The sequence below is a fragment of the Heptranchias perlo genome, chromosome 2 (genome assembly GCF_035084215.1).
Source record: "Heptranchias perlo isolate sHepPer1 chromosome 2, sHepPer1.hap1, whole genome shotgun sequence".
Taxonomy (NCBI): Eukaryota; Metazoa; Chordata; class Chondrichthyes; order Hexanchiformes; family Hexanchidae; genus Heptranchias; species Heptranchias perlo.
Genome location: NC_090326.1, coordinates 154,030,276 through 154,050,532, shown reverse-complemented (window position 1 = coordinate 154,050,532; position 20,257 = coordinate 154,030,276). Strand labels below are relative to the sequence as shown.

At 42.3% G+C, this 20,257-nt stretch overlaps 1 protein-coding gene across 10 annotated transcripts in view; it reads right to left on the bottom strand.

Annotated features, from left to right (window-relative positions):
• The window catches only part of kmt2ca (lysine (K)-specific methyltransferase 2Ca), a 424,137-nt gene that overhangs the window by 154,164 nt on the left and 249,716 nt on the right, over positions 1 to 20,257 (bottom strand). For all 10 annotated transcript variants that reach the window (XM_068008355.1, XM_068008384.1, XM_068008402.1 and 7 more), the window contains 4 exons: positions 11,640 to 11,756; positions 9,496 to 9,597; positions 7,630 to 7,734; positions 4,997 to 5,178 (listed from right to left, as the gene is read on the bottom strand). In XM_068008355.1, the coding sequence (XP_067864456.1) occupies positions 4,997 to 5,178; positions 7,630 to 7,734; positions 9,496 to 9,597; positions 11,640 to 11,756 (506 nt within the window). The remainder of the gene's footprint in view (positions 1 to 4,996; positions 5,179 to 7,629; positions 7,735 to 9,495; positions 9,598 to 11,639; positions 11,757 to 20,257) is intronic.

Genomic DNA, 20,257 nt, shown 5'->3' with positions numbered 1-20,257 from the left:
GGAACACTTCAGCAGTCATGGACATTCATCCACCGACCTTCGGGTAAGCGTACTCCAAGGCGGCCTTCGAGACACACGACAACGCAAAATCGTCGAGCAGAAATTGATAGCCAAGTTCCGCACCCATGAGGACGGCCTCAACCGTGATCTTGGGTTCATGTCACGCTACACGTTACCCCACCAGCGAACAAATGTTATCTGTTTTTAATATAACGGGTCAGTTGCTGTCTTTTCTATGTTTCTACCTCTCTCTCTCTGTTTTTTTTGTTTGTTGTTTTTTTTTTGGTGATTTGTATATTCTGTGAGACCTGGCAGGTAACACCTGTCTGTCCGCACACTGATTGCCTTGGCAACGGGCAGTTGAAAAAACTGTCTGTACTCACCAAGCATTGTTCTGTGAATTATAAATGCGATTTCATTTCGAGGTTTTCATTTCCACATCGTTCACCTGACGAAGGAGGAAGTCTCCGAAAGCTTGTGAATTTAAAATAAAATTGCTGGACTATAACTTGGTGTTGTAAAATTGTTTACAATTGTCAACCCCAGTCCATCACCGGCATCTCCACATCATGAAATTCCTTGGATCTGCTTCCGCTTTGCTGCTGTTATTTTCCACCAGTATCCCTGTTGATGCGAACAAAAGGGGTTTCCACCGCACTTCTGGCGAAGTAACTCCGGTGAAGTGGGAGCAGATGCGACGAATTTCCTGGCCATGGTGCAAGCAACTTCGCTGAAAGTACAAATGAGTGACTCTCCTCTCTTTGGGTTGGGGATGTGCAAGCCAGGTGGAGAATAAAAGAGTCCTCTGCAGACAGAACTAGGATGGGTCTGTGGTCAGGTTGTTTGGAGGGTGGGGGGAAAAGAAGAGGAAAGTCTATGATAGACTCCGGGAACTCAATACTACAGGAAGCTTAGAGGAGTATACAAAGTGCAGGGGTGAAGTTAAAAAGGAAATTAGGAAAGCAAAGAGAGGGCATGAAAAAATATTAGCAGGTAAAATCAAAGAAAACCCAAAGATGTTTTATAAATACATTAAGAGCAAGAGGATAACTAAGGAAAGAGTAGGACATATTAGAGACCAAAAAGGTAAACTATGTGTGGAGGCAAAAGATGTGGGTTTGGTTCTTAATGAATGCTTTGCATCCGTCTTCACAAAGGAGCGGGATGATGCAGGGATTGAAGTTAAGGAGGAGGAGAGTGAAATATTGGATGGGATAAACATAGTGAGAGAGGAAATATTAAGGGGATTAGCATCTTTGAAAGTAGATAAATCACCAGGGCTGGATGAAACGTATCCCAGGCTGTTAAAAGAAGCCAGGGAGGAAATAGCGGAGGCTTTAACAATCATTTTCCAAACTTCACTGGATACAGGCGTAGTGCCAGAGGATTGGAAGATTGCTAACATTGTACCGTTGTTTAAAAAGGGAGAAAAGGCTAGACCGAGTAGTTACAGGCCAGTCAGCCTAAACTTAGTGGTGGGAAAATTATTGGAATCAATTCTGAGGGTCAGGATAAACCGTCACTTAGAAAGGTACGGACTAATCAAGGACAGTCAGCACGGATTTGTTAAGGGGACGTCGTGTCTGACTAACTTGATTGAATTTTTCGAGGAGGTGACAAGGAGGATCGATGAGGGTAGCACAATTGATGTAGTCTACATGGATTTTAGCAAGGCTTTTAACAAGGTCCCACATAGCAGATTGGTCAAAAAAGTAAAGGCCAATGGGATCCAAGGGAATGTGGCAAATTGGGTCCAAAATTGGCTCAGTGGCAGGAAGCAAAGGGTAATGGTTGACGGGTGTTTTTGCGACTGGAAGGCTGTTTCCAGTGGGGTGCCGCAGGGCTCGGTACTAGGTCCTTTGTTTTTTGTGGCATACATTAACGATTTGGACTTAAACGCAGGGGGCATCATTAAGAAAATTGCGGATGACACAAAGATAGGCCGTGCGGTTGATAGTGAGGAGGAAAGCTGTAGGCTGCAGGAAGATATCAATGGTCTGGTCAGGTGGGCAGAAAAGTGGCAAATGGAGTTCAATCCGGAGAAGTGTGAGGTAATGCATTTGGGGAGAGCAAACAAGGCAAGGGAATACACAATAAATGGGAGGATACTGAGAGGTGTAGAGGAAGTGAGGGACCTTGGAGTCTGGAACTCTCTGCCTGAAAGGATGGTAGAGGCAGAAACACTCAACTTATTTTTTTAAAATAATACCTGGATGTGCACCTGAAGAGCAGTGACCTGCAGGGCTACAGACCAAATGCGGGAAAGTGGGATTAGGCTGGGTGGCTTGTTTCTCAGCCGGCACGGACACGATGGGCCGAAGGGCCTCCTTCTGGTGCCTTTAAATTTTCTATGATTCTAAGAGAGCAGGGGTGGAACAGGGAGTCATAATCATTGCTTTGGAGAAGGTAAAAGAGAAGGGTTTTATTTTGGGCAAACATCAAAGACCCCCGAATGCGGATGCCATTATTCATTTATTTCTCAATTTAAGAGGACACCAAGCGAGCAGCAATATAAAATTCAATCAGGGCAAAATAAACTGTCCAGAAAGGTGCAGGGCACTGTGCAGTAAAGTAGCTTTTGAGACAGTGATAAATTTTTAAAAGGAGGGCCATTTATTTATTTCCTTTAAACATCCAGGAGACAAAAGGGCTCATGAGGACTTCGATTCAGAGACAAAAAAAATGACACTCCACAGAGCTGCAGAATGTGGGGCAAAAGAACCTTTTAACAGATGTTTGCAGCAGACTCGTGTGCGGGGAGGGGGGCACCGACTTGCTGCTATTTATTTCTCCACGGCAGTGATGACTCCAGGGCTCATGAGCACTTCCAAAATAAATTTATGCTGCACAGAGGTACAGACCAGAAGGCAAACAACTTTTTTTAAAAAAACAAACACATTTAAACTGAGGAGTATTGAAAATACCTGTACGCTTGAACTGTTCGCTGGAAATTCCTGAGTTTGAGAGAGCAGAGTCAGGAATCAGTCAGAGCGAGTTGAGGGGAGTGCTACAGCGCCAACAATGGAGAAAATACATTCCTCCCCCCCAACCAAAGTTTGTGAACCTCTGCCATAGAAGCTCAGGTTCTTACTGATTGGATGTGTAATCGCCAAATGAATTTCAATATTGGTAAGTGTGAGGTATGACATTTTGGTAGGAAGAATAAAGGGGCCACATACTGTTTTGATACTAAGAGTCTAAATGGGGTAGAGGAGCAGAGGGATTTGGGGGTACAGATACACAAATCACTAAAAGTAATGGCGCAGGTTGATAAGGCCATTTAAAAAAAAGCAAACCAGGTTCATTTCTAGAGGGATAGAATTGAAAAGCAGAGAAGTTATGTTAAACTTATAATGAACCTTGGTTAGACCACACTTGGAGTAGTGTGAACTGTTCTCGTCTCCATATTATAAAAAGGATATAGAGGCACTGGAGAGGGCGCAAAAAAGATTCACCACGATGATACCAGAACTGAAAGGTTATACCTATCAGAAAAGATTGAACAGGCTGGGACTCTTTTCTCTAGAAAAAAGACTGAGGGTGACCCGATAGAGGTCTTTAAGATAATGAAAGGGTTTGATAGGGTAGACGTAGAGAAGATGTTTCCACTTGAGGGGGAGACCGGAATTGGGAGCCATAAATATCAGATAGTCACTAATAAATCCAGTAGGGGATTCAGGAGAAACTTCTTTACCCAGAGTGGTTAGAATGTGAACTCGCTACCACAAGGAGTAGTTGAGGTGGCTAGCATAGATGCATTTAAGAGGAAGCGAGAAAAACACAAGGGAGAAATTAATAGAAGGATATGCTGATAGGGTTAGATGAAGTAGGAGTGAGGAGACTCATGTGGAGCATAAACACCAGCATGGACCTGTTGGGCTGAAAGGCCTGTTTCTGTGCTGTACGTTCCACGTAATCCATGTAGGTTCTCAAAACACTATTCAAGGAACTAGCCATTCCCGTGGTTCATCCATTTCAACTGTCAACTGGGTCAGCCTCTTCCAGGTGGAAAGCACAAGATGATCAAGTTACACCCACATAACTATTTACCAGTATCCTTGTTGCCAATCATAACAAAATTTACAGAAACCGTATGAATGAGAAACAAAAATATCTTAATGCCAATAACCTGGCATCTGGTCATCAATTTGGCTTTACCACAAATTGGCCCACTTCTGGCGCACAGTTTCATGGTTCAGAAATGGAAAGATATGGTTGATGCCAAGCACAAAATGATGCCCATCAGATTTCGCCTCTCACTGTAGAAAATGCCTCTGCCTCCAGCTCGCACATCCACAAGTAGCTATGTCTCTCCAGTCAATGGCGCCAAGTGTAGCTGTTCCAACATTCAGTGTCAAAGTGCCAGCTCTGTATCTTTCTCTGTTCCCCAACATCAAATCCATCAGTCTCCACTATCTACAGTCTTCACTAGTTACTTCAGCTACACCCTGTATGCTATCTGCATTTTTAAAAATCAGCCCAGAGGCCTTTGACCAGAATATAATACCCAATATGCATTGCAATACTTTCATTTGAAGGAGAACAAAGACCAAGTCTTAAACTTGCTACTTTTTCCTTATGTGGTTTTCAGGTGAAAATGTGCAAAAAAATAATGCATAATAGTTTTCTTCAAATGCAATATTGCAATGACTGCAAAATAACTTTGAAATTTTAGGTTTCATCAAAATGGGATGGTCACTTCAAATTGTAAGTGAGCAACTGACATATACACCTGACCAAATTAATAGGCTTCTTTACAAGAGGCTCACTAAAAGAGAAACTAGTTATGCCCTAATTCATGTTTTTGCCTATTTTCACTCTACTAATATTATTTCAGTCAGTCATATTTTTGTTAGAAATGTTGCAGCAGGAATATACAGGATATTTTCCAAATAAGTTGTTAACTGAACAATTTCCTGCTTTTTGTTATTTCTTTTGTATGCATTGCACTCGACTACACTTTTACAAGTATAAAAATCTTTCCCAATGAACTTACCATCGGCATTTCCAGCCACCTTTAGGGACTGTCTGTAAAGGTGGATCCAGGCAATAGGTGTGATAGCTGATGTCACAATCGTCACAGAGAAGCAAACGACCTGGATCAGAGGCCTTCCCACAGGATTCACACACTGTACATTCTAGACATCGCCAGCCTTTACTCAGCACCACTTTAGTGACCTGCCCAGGAGAAAAATAGTCTCAATGCTCATCCTCCATGTCAATTTTATGTGCAGACAACACCCTGAGCCTCTTGTCTGATAAGTAGTAACAGAGTAGACCCTGTTGAATTGCATCATTCATAAGTTGACCACCCACACACTACAAGCATCAATTTAAAAATATTTTCATACCCACTGCCTCTAGTTGAACATATTAGCATTTGCAGGATGAAGAAAGCTGCTCTATCTACTCGAAATTAGAACAGACAGTCGACTGACCTATTTGATGGGAATCAGGAGGAGTAAGGTACGTTCACAAAAATCCCCTGTGCAAAGAATGCTGCCAGAGAAAATTTCAAACACGCTAATTAAATAAATAGGAAAAAATAATTAGAAATGTGAGAATATAATCTGCAGGAACACTGCCATGCTGAATGGACTCTGTTTGAAATACATTCAATAGTGTGCTCCAACATTTCAGTAAGCAAATGCACTACGTGGTGTGGCACTAAGTGATCCAGGTTCAATCCTTGGCTTATGCGGAGTCAATTGATTTTAATTAGGGCAGCAGGGAAAGCCGTACTATTGGCCTTGGCATCCTCAGAGTTGTCACAGCCTGTAGAACTGTACCTTAGCACAAGTCACCACCTTCACAAGAGGAGGGAGAAAATAAAAGGTGGGGGGGGGCGGGGGGAGAAAGTGAATGAATATCAGTATATTCAATTATTAAACAATAATTGAATGTTTCTTATAGGAAGCATAAATGTGCTTTAAATGTACTTCAGCAACAGCAAAGAAGCTACAGATGCAGTTTGGTTAAAGCTACTAAGACTATAAAGGTTTAGAGTTGATAAAATCATGAAGACGTACATCTTTGTACGTTATGCTATGGTACTTGCCTCTGCATTAAGCGCACACAGAAAGAGACCTTTCTGTAAGATGCCATCAGAGCAGTACCATAGGGGACCCAATGAAGACATTCTCAATAAGCACCTCTTGAGTACTATTCTAACTTTCTGATACATTACTCCAGATCATTAATCAGGGGTGCCTTTGAAATAGAGAATGGCATGATTAGCACTGTATGTTCCAGGAATCTCCATGCCTATTGGATGAGTCTTCTACAGGCTGGAATGAGTGTTGTTGACCAATTTATAAACATGAGTAGTTATTGATATGATATGCCGGCTCAAGAATGATCAGACTTCTGAAGAGAAAGTTGTTCTGAAGCTGGACTGTATTCATGAATTGCTAAGCCAGTATTTAAATGGACAGAATTGTAAGTGAAGTGGTAACCTACAGAACTATAATTTACTGCACAGAACGAGGCCATTCAGCCCTGTGTGTCTGTGCTGGCTCTTCAATAGAGCAATCCAAAACAAATCCCATTGCCCACCTCTCTCCTCATAGCCCTGTATCTTGCTCTGCCTCAAATATGTATCCAAATTTCCCTTCTTCCTGGAGGAACGTTGGACTGCTTAATGAATTAATTTCTTAACGAGATCGCATACAACCATGGGTTTACAGAAATTAGTGAGGAAGAAAGTGAACGTTTGTCCATTTATTTAACTATACTGATGTGTTCACTGCTGAAAAAAATTACATGCGGCATGCAATGTATACACATCTTTTATAGATGAGACTGGTTCTAGTCATTTCTCCTCTCTCAGGTGATGATTCATAATTATTTCAGTTGCAGGCAACAGATCTGTTTCCATTTTCTCTCTTATCTAGTATTCATGTCAGTCTATTGGTGCAAGCAGCAAATATCAAATGCTGTCCATGTACTAAAATTGTGCTTCCTGTTAAGGGAGTGTTTCTTCATCACAGTTGCCAAGGGTTGATATGGGGAGTGCGGGTTTAAAGCAACTGAGATTTTAGTTTGTAAACATGCATGCAGTCAAAACTGAGACACTAGACCTTGGACTCGTTCCACTCCCACCTCAGCAGCTTATTAAATTCCCATTCTAAATTTTTTTTAAAAAAGATACATTTGTTCAAAATCAATAGCGTGCAGTCCGACAGCATTGGAATTTTTTTAAAAATCAGTTCTATATGAAGAGGGAAACGTTTTCTAAAGAATGTTTATGCTCAAACTCATCTGCATTACTTCAGATCACAACCTTCAAGCAAATTCATTTTTTTTGGGGTGGGGGGGGGGGGGGGTGGGGGAGAGGAGAAAAGAGAAATTGGGATAATGGACATATTTTAAACAAGAGAAATCATATTCTCAGTTTTTCACCAGAGGTTTAACATACTGCTGATTATTTAATTCAACCTGATCTTCTCTACAATTTTACAAGAGCAAATTTCATAATTTTTCCATAAGTGCCAATTCCTTATCTTACGACATTTTACTCTGCAACATTAATTGGAATCAACACTCAACTAACCTAAACAACACACGACTAAAAATATCACAATCTAAGCTTCAGCGTACAGATTTAAGGCAAGCATAAACATCTCTTACCTTAATACTGACACAGTAGGGATGATAACACTGGCCACACTGAGAGCAAACAAGCAGTCGTCCCTCTGAACCTTTCCCAAAGCTCCCACAAACAACACACATATCCTGAAATTAAATTAATTAACAGGTCAAACAATGCCCACCTATTCTTGTTAATGGAGAGGAAAGCATCAGATCAAACCTGTACTTTCAGTTGACAGCTTTAATTAGATTAAGGGGATTAAAAAGAACATTGCATTTATATGAGGGGAGGTCTTCTAGATGTCCCAAAGTACTTTACAATAAATGAATTAGTCACAGTTGTTATGCAGGCAAAATGTGGCTGCCAATTTGAGTACAGCAAAATCCACAAACAGCAATGACAGGTCAATATGTTTCTGGTGATACCAACCGGTCGAGGGACCAAAAACCTCCAGTCTCTCCACTTCTCTCAACAGCTTTAAAAATTTCTCAAAATCAATCTTTTTGACCGAAGTTTCAGTCTCCCTTCAGCTCAGTACCCAGTCCCTTATCTATCTCTATTATGAACAACTTGCATTTATATAGCGTCTTTAACGTAATAAGATGTCCCAAGGTGTTCACAAGAGCGTCATCAAACAAAATTTGACACCGAGCCACATAAGGAGATATTTGGACAGGTAACCAAGAGGCAGGTTTTAAGGAGCATCTTAAAAGGAGAGAGAGGTAGAGACATGGAGAGGTTTATTGACGGAACTCCAGAGCTTAGGGCCTGGGCAGCTGCAGGCACGGCGGCCAATGGTGGAGTGCTTAAAATCAGGGATGTGTAAGAGGCAAGAATTGGAGGAGCGCGGAGATCGGAGGGTTTAGGGCTGGAGGAGGTTACAGAGATAGGGAGGGGCAGGGCCTTGGAGGGATTTGAAAACAAGGATGATAACTTTAAAATCAAGGCATTGCAGACCGGGAGCCAACGTAGGTCAGCGAGCACAAGGGTGATGGGACAACGGGACTTGGTGCGAGTTAGGATACGGGCAGCAGAATTTTAGATGAGCTCAAGTTTTTGGAGAGTGGAAGATGGGAGGCCGGCCAGGAGAGCATTGGAATAGTCAAGTTGAGAGGTAACAAAGGCATGGATGATGGTCTGAGCAGATGAGCTGAAGCAGGGTTGGAGACAGGTGATGTTACGAAGGTGGAATTAGGCGGTCTTGGTGATGGAGCGGATATAGGGTCGGAAACTCATCTCAGGATCAACATTGGATGCCACGGTTGTGATTGGTCTGGTTCAGCATCAGAAAGTGACCTGGGAGATGGATGGAGTCGGTGACTCAGGAATGGAGTTTGTGGCAGGGACCAAAGATCATGGCACCGTGGGACTTTTCTTTTTAAAAAAAACATTACGGTTGCTTTACAAGTGTAACTTCTTGTATGCTGCGAAGAACTTACCGTAGCCATGATCATTCCATAGTTGCCACTTTATTACAGAGATTATGATTGCTTGTTTACAGTTACTGTGTTAAGTCAAACTCCATTTTTATTTCTTGGGCTTCTGGGATTTTTAACCAGTGTTTGGAGGTTGCATTCTTTAATTCCACTCTCTTATAATTAGGACCATAAGTTTCGTTACTGAAAAATTCCATTTTTGTTACATGGAAATTTGAGATTTTTACTGATGTGTTGGGGATTGCACTCTGTAATCTTCCATTAAAATCATAAATCAGTGGCCTTAGTCACATTATTTAAAAACCAAAGAGAACAAAAAAAAATGCAAAGAGTGTATCAACCCTTTACCTACCCGACTATTGTTTGTTTTTTGCACTGCTAAGCTTTCATGGGCTATGCTGTAGACTGTCATAGCTGAATAGGTTTCCACTACTCCAATGTTTTTCTGTGTAACAGAATATTTCTTACCTGTTTTGAAGTGAATTTGTCACTGGTAGAGAACAAAACAACAGTGTTGTGCATTGAGTTTTCATCCTCATCCTTATTAACGATCATTTCCATGGCACCAGCCTACAGTGGAAAACGCACAATTTCTATTAGCCATCTTTTCTGATTAAATGAACTCATACCCTTTCTTTAATTTACACCCTTCTTTAAAACATATCACTGAAAGAGAGAAGTACCCAGCTGGAGGTGACCTTTCCCAGTGTTGGTTTGCTCCAGTTTGGCTCTCAGGCCTACCCTGAGGTTTTGCTTTCCTTTCCTTTAATAAGGGTAGATTACGTACCATCTTATTCATTCTTTCAAGAAGTTGAATATTGACATACAAATAGGAATGCCATAATCCCAGGCGAGAGTAATCATCGGGGCCACTGACCATCTTAAAGGAAACCATCCTCTGTCAGACGGCAGCCCAACATTCTGCTGCATCATGGCCTCAATCTAGTGTGGCAACCTGTCAAGCTCCAATGTCACGCTGGAACGTTCCTGGTCTGTATGGCTCAGTACAACACCAGAACATTGGGAATTTCAAATATTACATTAATTAAAAAAAAAGATATATTCCTCCACTTAATTTTTAAAATTAACTCGCATAAGAGGCTATAGTCATGATTCAGTGCTTTCCCCTGTTACCTTCAGCACCTCATTCAAATTACTTTTCTTAATAGTAGGAGTCAGCAGCTTATTTAAATATGGGACAATTCCAGCCAAGGCCAAAGTTGCCATCACCTGGTATTCACACACGCATTCACTTCCAGTAGAGGCTGCTGGTCAACAATTAAAAACAAGAACCTAGCCCAAGGTCACAGTGTGTCCACCTCTGCCCCCTCACCATAGTAGCTGAGATCAGTTAACTCAGCACAGTTAAGAAATCAAAGCTGAACCCTTACTGGGCTGTATGATCCACACCACTCCATGTAGTGTACTTAACCAGAGTTGTCAGTGGCAGTTTCTCCCATTATTTCACTATCCATTTCTGAACGTGATTCGACCTGAAATATCAGGCTTCTCTGCGTAAGACTTTGGCAATAACACCTCAACCTGATCTAAACAGCATTAGTCAAAATCAGAATGTGCTGCCTTAGAGAGAACGCGGTAAGCTGAAAACCAGCTCAAGAGCAGACTGACACTCAGGAGCAGCTTGCATGCCCCGTGTATAATATGGAAGAGCAATAAGGGGATACTTTTTTTAAAATATGAAAAATCAGCAATATAGAAGTTTAAAAAGGTATTTTTAGCCCATCCTTTCCCCTCCAGAGTACTTTTGGCTTCAATTATTTTTGTTTCAACTGGGACCTAATGATGTTACACTTGTCCTTGAGAAGTAAACATCTTGGAATAATGCATCTACTAGAGATAATTCTGCTGCCTCATGGTGCAAGGGAATCAAATTTCACTCAGTACAGATATTCATTACTTCAAAACATTTCCATGATTTTTAAAATCACAACAACTCAATTCACCAAGTTCCCTCAAACTCCTTCAAACTATATTTCTAAAATCAACCAAAAGGTACAGGAAGACAGCAAAAGAGTAAATTGTGTTTCTTAAAGCAGGTAAAAATGGGGGGATCTTTTTCCGTAATGATTGGTACTGTATAAAGGGATACCGATTCACCCTCACTCCTTCCAGTAATATCAATGAAAAGTTCGGGTCACTAAACTCAATTGGTGAGGAGCAAAGGAGCAACTTAAAAGGTATTTTAAACAGATGCAATTGATAATATTGGTTTACAAAGGGTGATTATGCAACCGCATGTTTCCATTTGTAATGCATCTATTTAGCAAAAATTTGACAGACTTCCTTTTCTCCAACCTACATGCCAGGAAAGTAACATTTTAAGAGTACACAAAGTCCGAAAATGCTCTAGCAGAGTGGACCTGGAGATAAAATTACAACAATAAAACAGAGAGTAGAGGAACACAACAGCTGACAAGAGCAAATAAAATGCATTTCAAACAGAGCAACATGGCCAGGATGAATATGGCAAATAGCTAGTTACACGAGAACACTATCAGCAGTAAGAAAACAGACTGGTTGGCAGACCAATCGCTCTTAAATGAACAAAACCCATCTTTAAAATCAGAAATAGAAATAAGATGTACACTTACTCCTGGTGTTATAACAGCGCCAATGCCATTTTTCAGTTTAGACCTGCCTCGAACTCCCCGACCAGGGTGTCCTGCATCACGTGGCCTCTTCTTCCCAGGAAAGCCAGCACCGCGACCCTATTAAAAACAACTCTTCAGAAAAGTCCGGTTTTGAATACAATGCACCCACAATACTTCTCAAGACTAATGATGGCATATTGAGTGTTTACAATAAATGAAAAATGACAATTACTGGTGTTTATGAAATGTTAAAAATAAATGTGAAATGTTAGCAGTGTCAATAACTATTCAAACAAGAGATGGATCATCTACCTTCAGTATTGCCTTCCTTACTCCTTGAACACAGTTTGTGTTTTAAATACATTAGGATAGATTCATCTTTCAATAGAGATGATGGTAATCACTAGAACAGGTCCAACATGATTTTCGCCCAAAAACATGCTGCATATTAGCTCTGGCTCATAGGCCAGTCTTTAGTTCTTTTTGATGGGCCATGCGTGCAAAATTAAATATTAACATTCAAACACTTCAAATCAAACTGTCTAAACTGGTACCACAGCATGAGTAAGAAACACAAAAGAATTATTTTCTATGCAAAGTAATTTCCCATCTCCTCTTAAAAAAACATTAGAAGTAAATAGCAGATACTGTTTAACTTTATTGGTTATTTTCAGGCCATGAGACTGACATTTTGTAGTTTTACTTTCCTCCACAGCCATCTTGGTGACATAAATATTTGGAAAGTAACCTGCATACACCCTAAAATAAGTCAACTGAGTCGACACTTTGAGCCAGATGAGAGCTAACCTGAATCCAACCAACCCTGGAAAAATACTGAGGCATACCCAAGTTTCTGGAATCGTTCACCAAGATGACTGTTTTGAATGCAAGATCTTCAACAGTCTTGGTTGCCCACAAGTCAAAATCTGAGATCCAAGATGCTTCACTAAGCATTTGATTGTTCTCAATTATTGGGGTAAGTGGATCAAAGCTAGAAGAGGCAGTAACTCCTAATCAGTGAAGGGGTGGTGGGTGTGGTGTGAATGGATGACCAGTAGGGTTAGAATTTGTTCATTTCATTAATTTTTCAGTATGTAAAGGGTCCATTTGGCTGCAAAAAGAATTTGCTTTCATCCGGAGGACAAATGACTGCTTTAAAAGTTGACCACTGTGGAGCCCATTTCTGTGATGGCTTTTTAAGTTTTACCTGCGTTTCCTTAAGAACTCCAACATCACAAAGATAAGTACAAATGAGGGAGCCCATTTAACTTATCCTTCGAAAGAAATTTATGGTCTCACTATCACAGCATTCAACTCCCTCTTGAATGATTTGAGTTTTTGCTTCAAGTATCCTACCCAGAAGACCATTATTAATCACTCTTTATTAAGCTATTAATCACACTGTGAGAAGTGCCTCCTGACATCATCCCAAAGCAGGTTTTTACGAATTTGTACCTAATGTCCCATGGTCTTTCAATCAATAACTTTTAACCTTGTTCTAGATTAACCTTCTCTATTCCACTTGGTATCTTTTATACCTCTATAAGGCCTCCTCTTACTTGCAAGGCTGAACAGTCTAAGTTTTTCGAACCTTTCCCTCATAATTCAGTTCTCTGTCATTAGGGATCAACCCAGTAGACCTCTGTACTATGTCCAGAGCTTTACCTTGTGCTTCAACTGAATGCAGTTTGACAGCCTTAGTCTTGTACTCAAACTATAGGGTACGGTAGCATAGTGGTTATGTTACTGGACTAGTAGTCCAGAGGCCTGGACTAAAATCCAAAGTCATTAGTTCAAATCCCGCCACGGCAGCTGGCGAATTTAAATTCAATTAATTAAATTCAATTAATTAAATAAAAAAATCTAGAATTAAAATACTAGTATCAGTAATGGTGGCCATGAAACTACCGGATTGTCGTAAAAACCCATCTGGTTCACTAATGTCCTTTAGGGAAGGAAACCTGCCATCCTTACCCGGTCTGGCCTATATGTGACTTCAGATCCACAGCAATGTGGCTGATTCTTAATTAAATCTGTAATGGCCGAGCAAGCCACTCAGTTGTAAAATCTCGCTACAAAAAGTCATAAGAATAATAAAACCGGACGGACCACTAGGCACCGGACACGACAACGGCAAACCAAGCCCATTCGACCCTGCAAAGTCCTCCTCACTAACATCTGGGGACTTGTGCCAAAATTGGGAGAGCTGTCCCACAGACTAGTCAAGCAACAGCCTGACATAGCCATACTCACAGAATCATACCTTTCAGCCAACGTCCCAGACTGTTCCATCACCATCCCTGGGTATGTCCTGTCCCATCGGCAGGACAGACCCACCAGAGGTGGCGGTACAGTGATATACAGTCAGGAGGGAGTGGCCCTGGGAGTCCTCAACATTAACTCTGGACCCCATGAAATCTCATGGCATCAGGTCAAACATGGGCAATCCTCCTGCTGATTACCACCTACTGCCCTCCCTCAGCTGATGAATCAGTCCTCCTCCATGTTGAGCATCACTTGGAGGAAGCACTGAGGGTAGCAAGGGCACAAAATGTACTCTGGGTGGGGGACTTCAATGTCCATCACCAAGAGTGGCTCGGTAGCACCACTACTAACCGAGCTGGCCGAGTCCTGAAGGACATAGCTGCCAGACTGGGCCTGCGGCAGGTGGTGAGCGAACCAACACGAGGGAAAAACTTACTTGACCTCATCCTCACCAATCTACCTGTCGCAAATGCATCTGTCCATGACAGTATTGGTAGGAGTGACCACCGCACAGTCCTCGTGGAGACGAAGTCCCGTCTTCGCACTGAGGACACCATCCAACGTGTTGTGTGGCACTACCACCGTGCTAAATGGAATAGATTCAGAACAGATCTGGCAGCTCAAAACTGGGCATCCATGAGGCGTGTGGGCCATCAGCAGCACCAGAATTGTATTCCAGCACAATCTGTAAACCTCATGGCCTAGCATATTCATCACTCTACCATTACCAACAAGCCAGGGGATCAGCCCTGGTTCAATGAGGAGTATAGAAGAGCATGCCAGGAGCAGCACCAAGCGTACCTAAAAATGAGGTTCCAACCTGATGAAGGTACAACTCAGGACTACATGCATGCTAAACAGTGGAAGCAACATGCTATAGACAGAGCTAAGCGATTCCACAACCAACGGATCAGATCAAAGCTCTGCAGTCCTGCCACATCCAGTCGTAAATGGTGGTGGACAATTAAACAACTAACGGGAGGAGGAGGCTCTGCAAACATCCCCATCCTCAATGATGGCGGAGTCCAGCACGTGAGTGCAAAAGACAAGGCTGAAGCGTTTGCAACCATCTTCAGCCAGAAGTGCCGAGTGGACGATCCATCTTGGCCTCCACTCGACATCCCCAGCATCACAGAAGCCAGTCTTCAGCCAATTCGATTCACTCCACGTGATATCAAGAAACAGCTGAGTGCACTGGATACAGCAAAGGCTATGGGCCCCGACAACAACCCGGCTGTAGTGCTGAAGACCTGTGTTCCAGAACTAGCTGCGCCTCTAGCCAAGCTGTTCCAGTACAACGACAACACTGGCATCCACCCGACAATGTGGAAAATTGCCCAGGTATGTCCTGTCCACAAAAAGCAGGAAAATCCAATCCGGCCAATTACCGCCCCATCAGTCTACTCTCAATCATCAGCAAAATGATGGAAGGTGTCATCGACTGTGCTATCAAGCGGCACTTACTCACCAATAACCTGCTCACCGATGCTCAGTTTGGGTCCCGTCAGGACCACTCGGCTCCAGACCTCATTACAGCCTTGATACAAACATGGACAAAAGAGCTGAATTCCAGAGGTGAGGTGAGAGTGACTGCCCTTGACATCAAGGCAGCATTTGACCGAGTGTGGCACCAAGGAGCCTTAGTAAAATTGAAGTCAATGGGAATCAGGGGGAAAACTCTCCAGTGGCTGGAGTCATACCTGGCACAAAGGAAGATGGTAGTGGTTGTTGGAGGCCAATCATCTCAGCCCCAGGACATTGCTGCAGGAGTTCCTCAGGGCAGTGTCCTCGGCCCAACCATCTTCAGCTGCTTCATCAATGACCTTCCCTCCATCATAAGGTCAGAAATGGGGGTGTTCGCTGATGATTGCACAGTGTTCAGTTCCATTCGCAATCCCTCAAATAATGAAGCAGTCCGAGCCTGCATGCAGCAAGACCTGGACAACATCCAGGCTTGGGCTCATAAGTGGCAAGTAACATTCGCCAGATAAGTGCCAGGCAATGACATCTCCAACAAGAGAGAATCTAACCACCTCCCCTTGACATTCAACGGCATTACCATCGCCGAATCCCCCACCATCGGCATCCTGGGGGTCGCCATTGACCAGAAACTTAACTGGACCAGCCATATAAATATTGTGGCTACGAGAGCAGGTCAGAGGCTGGATATTCTGCGGCAAGTGACTCACCACCTGCCTTCCCAAAGCTTTTCCACCATCTACAAGGCACAAGTCAGGAGTGTGATGGAATACTCTCCACTTGCCTGGATGAGTGCAGCTCCAACAACACTCCAGAAGATCAACACCATCCAAGACAAAGCAGCCCGCTTGATTGGCACCCCATCCACCACCCTAAACATTCACTCCCTTCACCACCGGCGCACCGTGGCTGCAGTGTGTACCATCCACAGGATGCACTGCAGCAACTCGCCAAGGCTTCTTCGACAGCACCTCCCAAACCCGCGACCTGTACCACCTAGAAGGACAAGAGCAGCAGGCACATGGGAACAACACCACCTGCACGTTCCCCTCCAAGTCACACACCATCCCGACTTGGAAATATATCGCCGTTCCTTCATCGTCGCTGGGTCAATATCCTGGAACTCCCTTCGTAACTGCACTGTGGGAGAACCGTCACCACACGGACTGCAGCGGTTCAAGAAGGCGGCTCACCACCACCTTCCCAAGGGCAATTAGGGATGGGCAATAAATGCCGACCTCGTCAGCAACGCCCACATCCCATGAACGAATAATAAAAAAAAATAGCAGTTATATAATGCCCTATTATGTTCTCAAGACATCTCAATTAATTACTTTGGAAATGCATTTACTATTATTACATGGACAAACGGAGTAGCCACTGTGTGTGCAAGGTCCCAGAAATTGTAAATAAAATTAATAAGTTAATCTTTTTTTTTTGGTGGTATTAGTCAAGAGCAGGATATTGGCCAGGTCACAGTGGGAATTCCCTGCCCTTCTTGAAATAGTGCCATGGAGTCTTCTATGACCAAAGCCTCTTCACCACCTGCGAGGCACAAGTGTGATGGAATACCCGACGGGTGCAGCTGCAACAACACCCAAGAAGCTAAACACCATCCAGGGAAAAGCAGTTTGTTTGATTGGCACTTCACCCATCCACCCCCTCTACCACCAGCGTACTATGGCTGCAGTGTGTACTATCTACAGGATGCAATGCAGCAACTAGCCACAGCTTCTTCGGCAGCACCTCCCAAACCCATGACCTTCATCACCTCGGACAAGGACAGTAGGTGCATGGGAACACTGTCACCTTCAAGTAATACATCATCCTGATGGACATGTATCACCACTCCTTCATAGACAATGGGTCAAAATCCTGGAACTTCCTACCCAACTAGCATTGCGGGAGCACCATCTCCCCATGGACTGCTGCGGTTCAAGAAGGCGGCTCACCACCACCTTAAGAGAAACTAGGGATGGACAATAAATGCCTGCCTTGCCACATCCTAGGAATGAATAATAAAAAAAAACTTGTACAGGCAGATGGCCTTGGTTTAAAATCTCATCTGGAAGTTAATACTTATGGCAATGCAGCACACCCTCAGTAATACACTGAGGTGTCAGCCTAGATCATACATTCAAGTCGTGGAGTGGGGTTTGAAACTACAACCTTACGACTCAGAGGTGAAAATGCAACCAATTAAGGAAAAATAAAAAATCTCATCACCCAGTAATAAGTTGACCAAAATAGGAGCACTGGTCAAGTGACATTGAAGACAGAGTCTGGGTACCAGGTAAGGTCAACAGCAATGACCCATTGCAGAGCCTAGGCTAAAGTAGGAGTCTACATTAGTTGCATTAGCAGAGAGATATGGGGTGAATGGCTAAGATCTTAATAGCTGACAAAATCAATCCAATCCATCTTCATCAAAGGGGTTCCCACAGCTGACTGTATCTCTGTGTTGGTTTTAGTCACTGCAGCACTGGGCAAGTAAAGCTTCTTGGTTAAACATTCCTACTTTAGCAAACACCTGACTGGAAAAGGCATCAGTCAATATAACTTCAGCAGTATTCCAAAACAAGATCTGTGCTTTTGCAGTGGAGAACTTTTGAGACAGATAATCCAGTACTAAGCAGTAGTGGAGATAGCTCACTACTGAGTTCTTGGGGCAAGAAGTGAGGATGACTGTCAGATTGTAAAATAGCTTGATACTTTCTCCTCAGCCACATGAAATGGTATAGAATCAGTCCTGACTGGTGCTCCTAGATTGGATTAGTCCTACAGCCAACTAGTTGAAGTATAGACTATTAAGCCATAGTATTTTAAATTGGAAGCAATAATACATTCCACTGTGTGGAGAAATTTACTGACACTAAAACTTCTTTTACCAGTTGAGGTTTAAAACAAACACTGAAAACAAGGTAATGGTCACAATTTGGAATTAACCAACAACTGGTAAAACAACAAAGCACTGAGAAGAGAAAAATGCAGGACTGGTCAGAAACTACTTCCCTTAGAGATGAGGTCCATTGAATTTTGGGCATATTCTAACATGGGTTGAGAATAAGAGAAAAGCATGGCTCTCTATTAAGCTAAAATCTGAAATTCTAAATGTCAACTATGCAAAAAAACAGCATCATCACAAAATTGAAATTGGTCAGTCTGAAGATGTATTGACTTGTGCATTTGGAAACCTAAGGCAGTTAATAGAAGAATGTTCTCTGGAATGGTTGTAACATGCTGCGTCAATGGCAACAGCAATCTGCCAGCAAAATCCCAGGAATATTTACTACAGATTCTGTACAAACCAAGGTGAAGTTTCAGCTTTATAGTAATAAGCACTATTTTTAGCATATTTACCAGAGTGAAAATAGGTAGTAGACTGATAGGCCAAGACATTGAGGGACGAACATGCTGCCCCCCATGGATTTTTCAAGAGCCTACGACAGACTGACAACCTTGAAAGGAGGCTTGCCACGATTAGTGAGGTGTATAATTTTCCCCCAAAACGTTACAGTATGGTACACCATTCCTCTCTTGCACAATTCTGAATAATCAATAGCAGTAACATTCGCAAAGGAGAGTGAGAAGAATCCTTAAGCAAGAGGGGAGTTGACAAATGCTTCATAGATTTGGGGAGGGATAGGTCGAAATTAAAAAAACGGGACAAACAAGTTTAAATAATTTACACACGAGTAAGAGTAGTCACCAAGAAAACAAGCTACATATTTTATCAAGATTTAATATAATGCACCACATTGAAGAGACATAGCTCACCATATTAATCAGCAATTATAATTTTCTAAGCACATTAAATCAATTATTTGTATTTTTGTCACCTTCTGTTTGAATGCTAAAGGCTGATTTCTAATTGTAAAGTCTCAGTAAATTTTTTTCCATCATCTGCTAAAAGGTTTGGTCTCCCTCATTTCCTTTGATAGAAGTTCAAGTTCACTGCTGCCATCTCACTGGGATGGCAGGAACAAGAAAAAAATTTATATCTTAGCGCTGCAATTTTGATCTTCCTCACGACTGTCGAAAAGATTCTTGTACTGCTTTTTAGTTTTTTGACAGGGACAGATTTTGAATGCAATACTGTAACACAATCTAAAACAGCTGCATGTCTGGAACAGAATGGAGTGACATTTTTGTATTATAAATTTGGACTTCTTCAAAAGAATCAGTAAAACTATAACTATTGCAACTTTGTTCTCATTCATTCAACCTTCACATACAAATAAGATTACCAAAGTAGTGCAGCAATTGGCAGAGGGACTCTACCATGTTTACTTGCAGCAATGCAAAACATCATCTTCAGCTATCCAATCAAGGCAGTAATGCTTGGTGAAGGCATGTAAACTGCTCTAAAAGTAAGTGCCTTACAGAAAGTTGAGAGTGAAACCCCGTGGCCACTTCATGAATACAATACGCTTTCATCTTTGGGGGGGGGGGGGGGGGGGGGGTCCTGCTCTGCCAGGCACAGCAGAAAGGGGTGTACAGTATTCGACTAACAGTTCACTAACATGTTTGGTGATTTACACAGTTTTATTCCGATATGGAACGAATAGATGCAAAAATTTGCTTAAACTTTTAATGTTACCTGCACAGATAGCAGAGGCTCACATCAATCAAATGATACTTCCTTTACAATGAAAGAAATGAGAGGTGGCAAGTAAAATTTTTGTACCATGATCTCAGACATCTCAGGCTTTTTTTTCTTTTTATCTCTATATTGAAGTCAAATATGGTGTTCCTACCATTAACCTGGCTGAAAGGAGTGAACTCAACATAGACATACGGTTGAACCAGAGACCTTTGTGGTCTGTATCGCACTGTATCATGCCATGCAGTGCACTTATCCACTGAACCTTAGG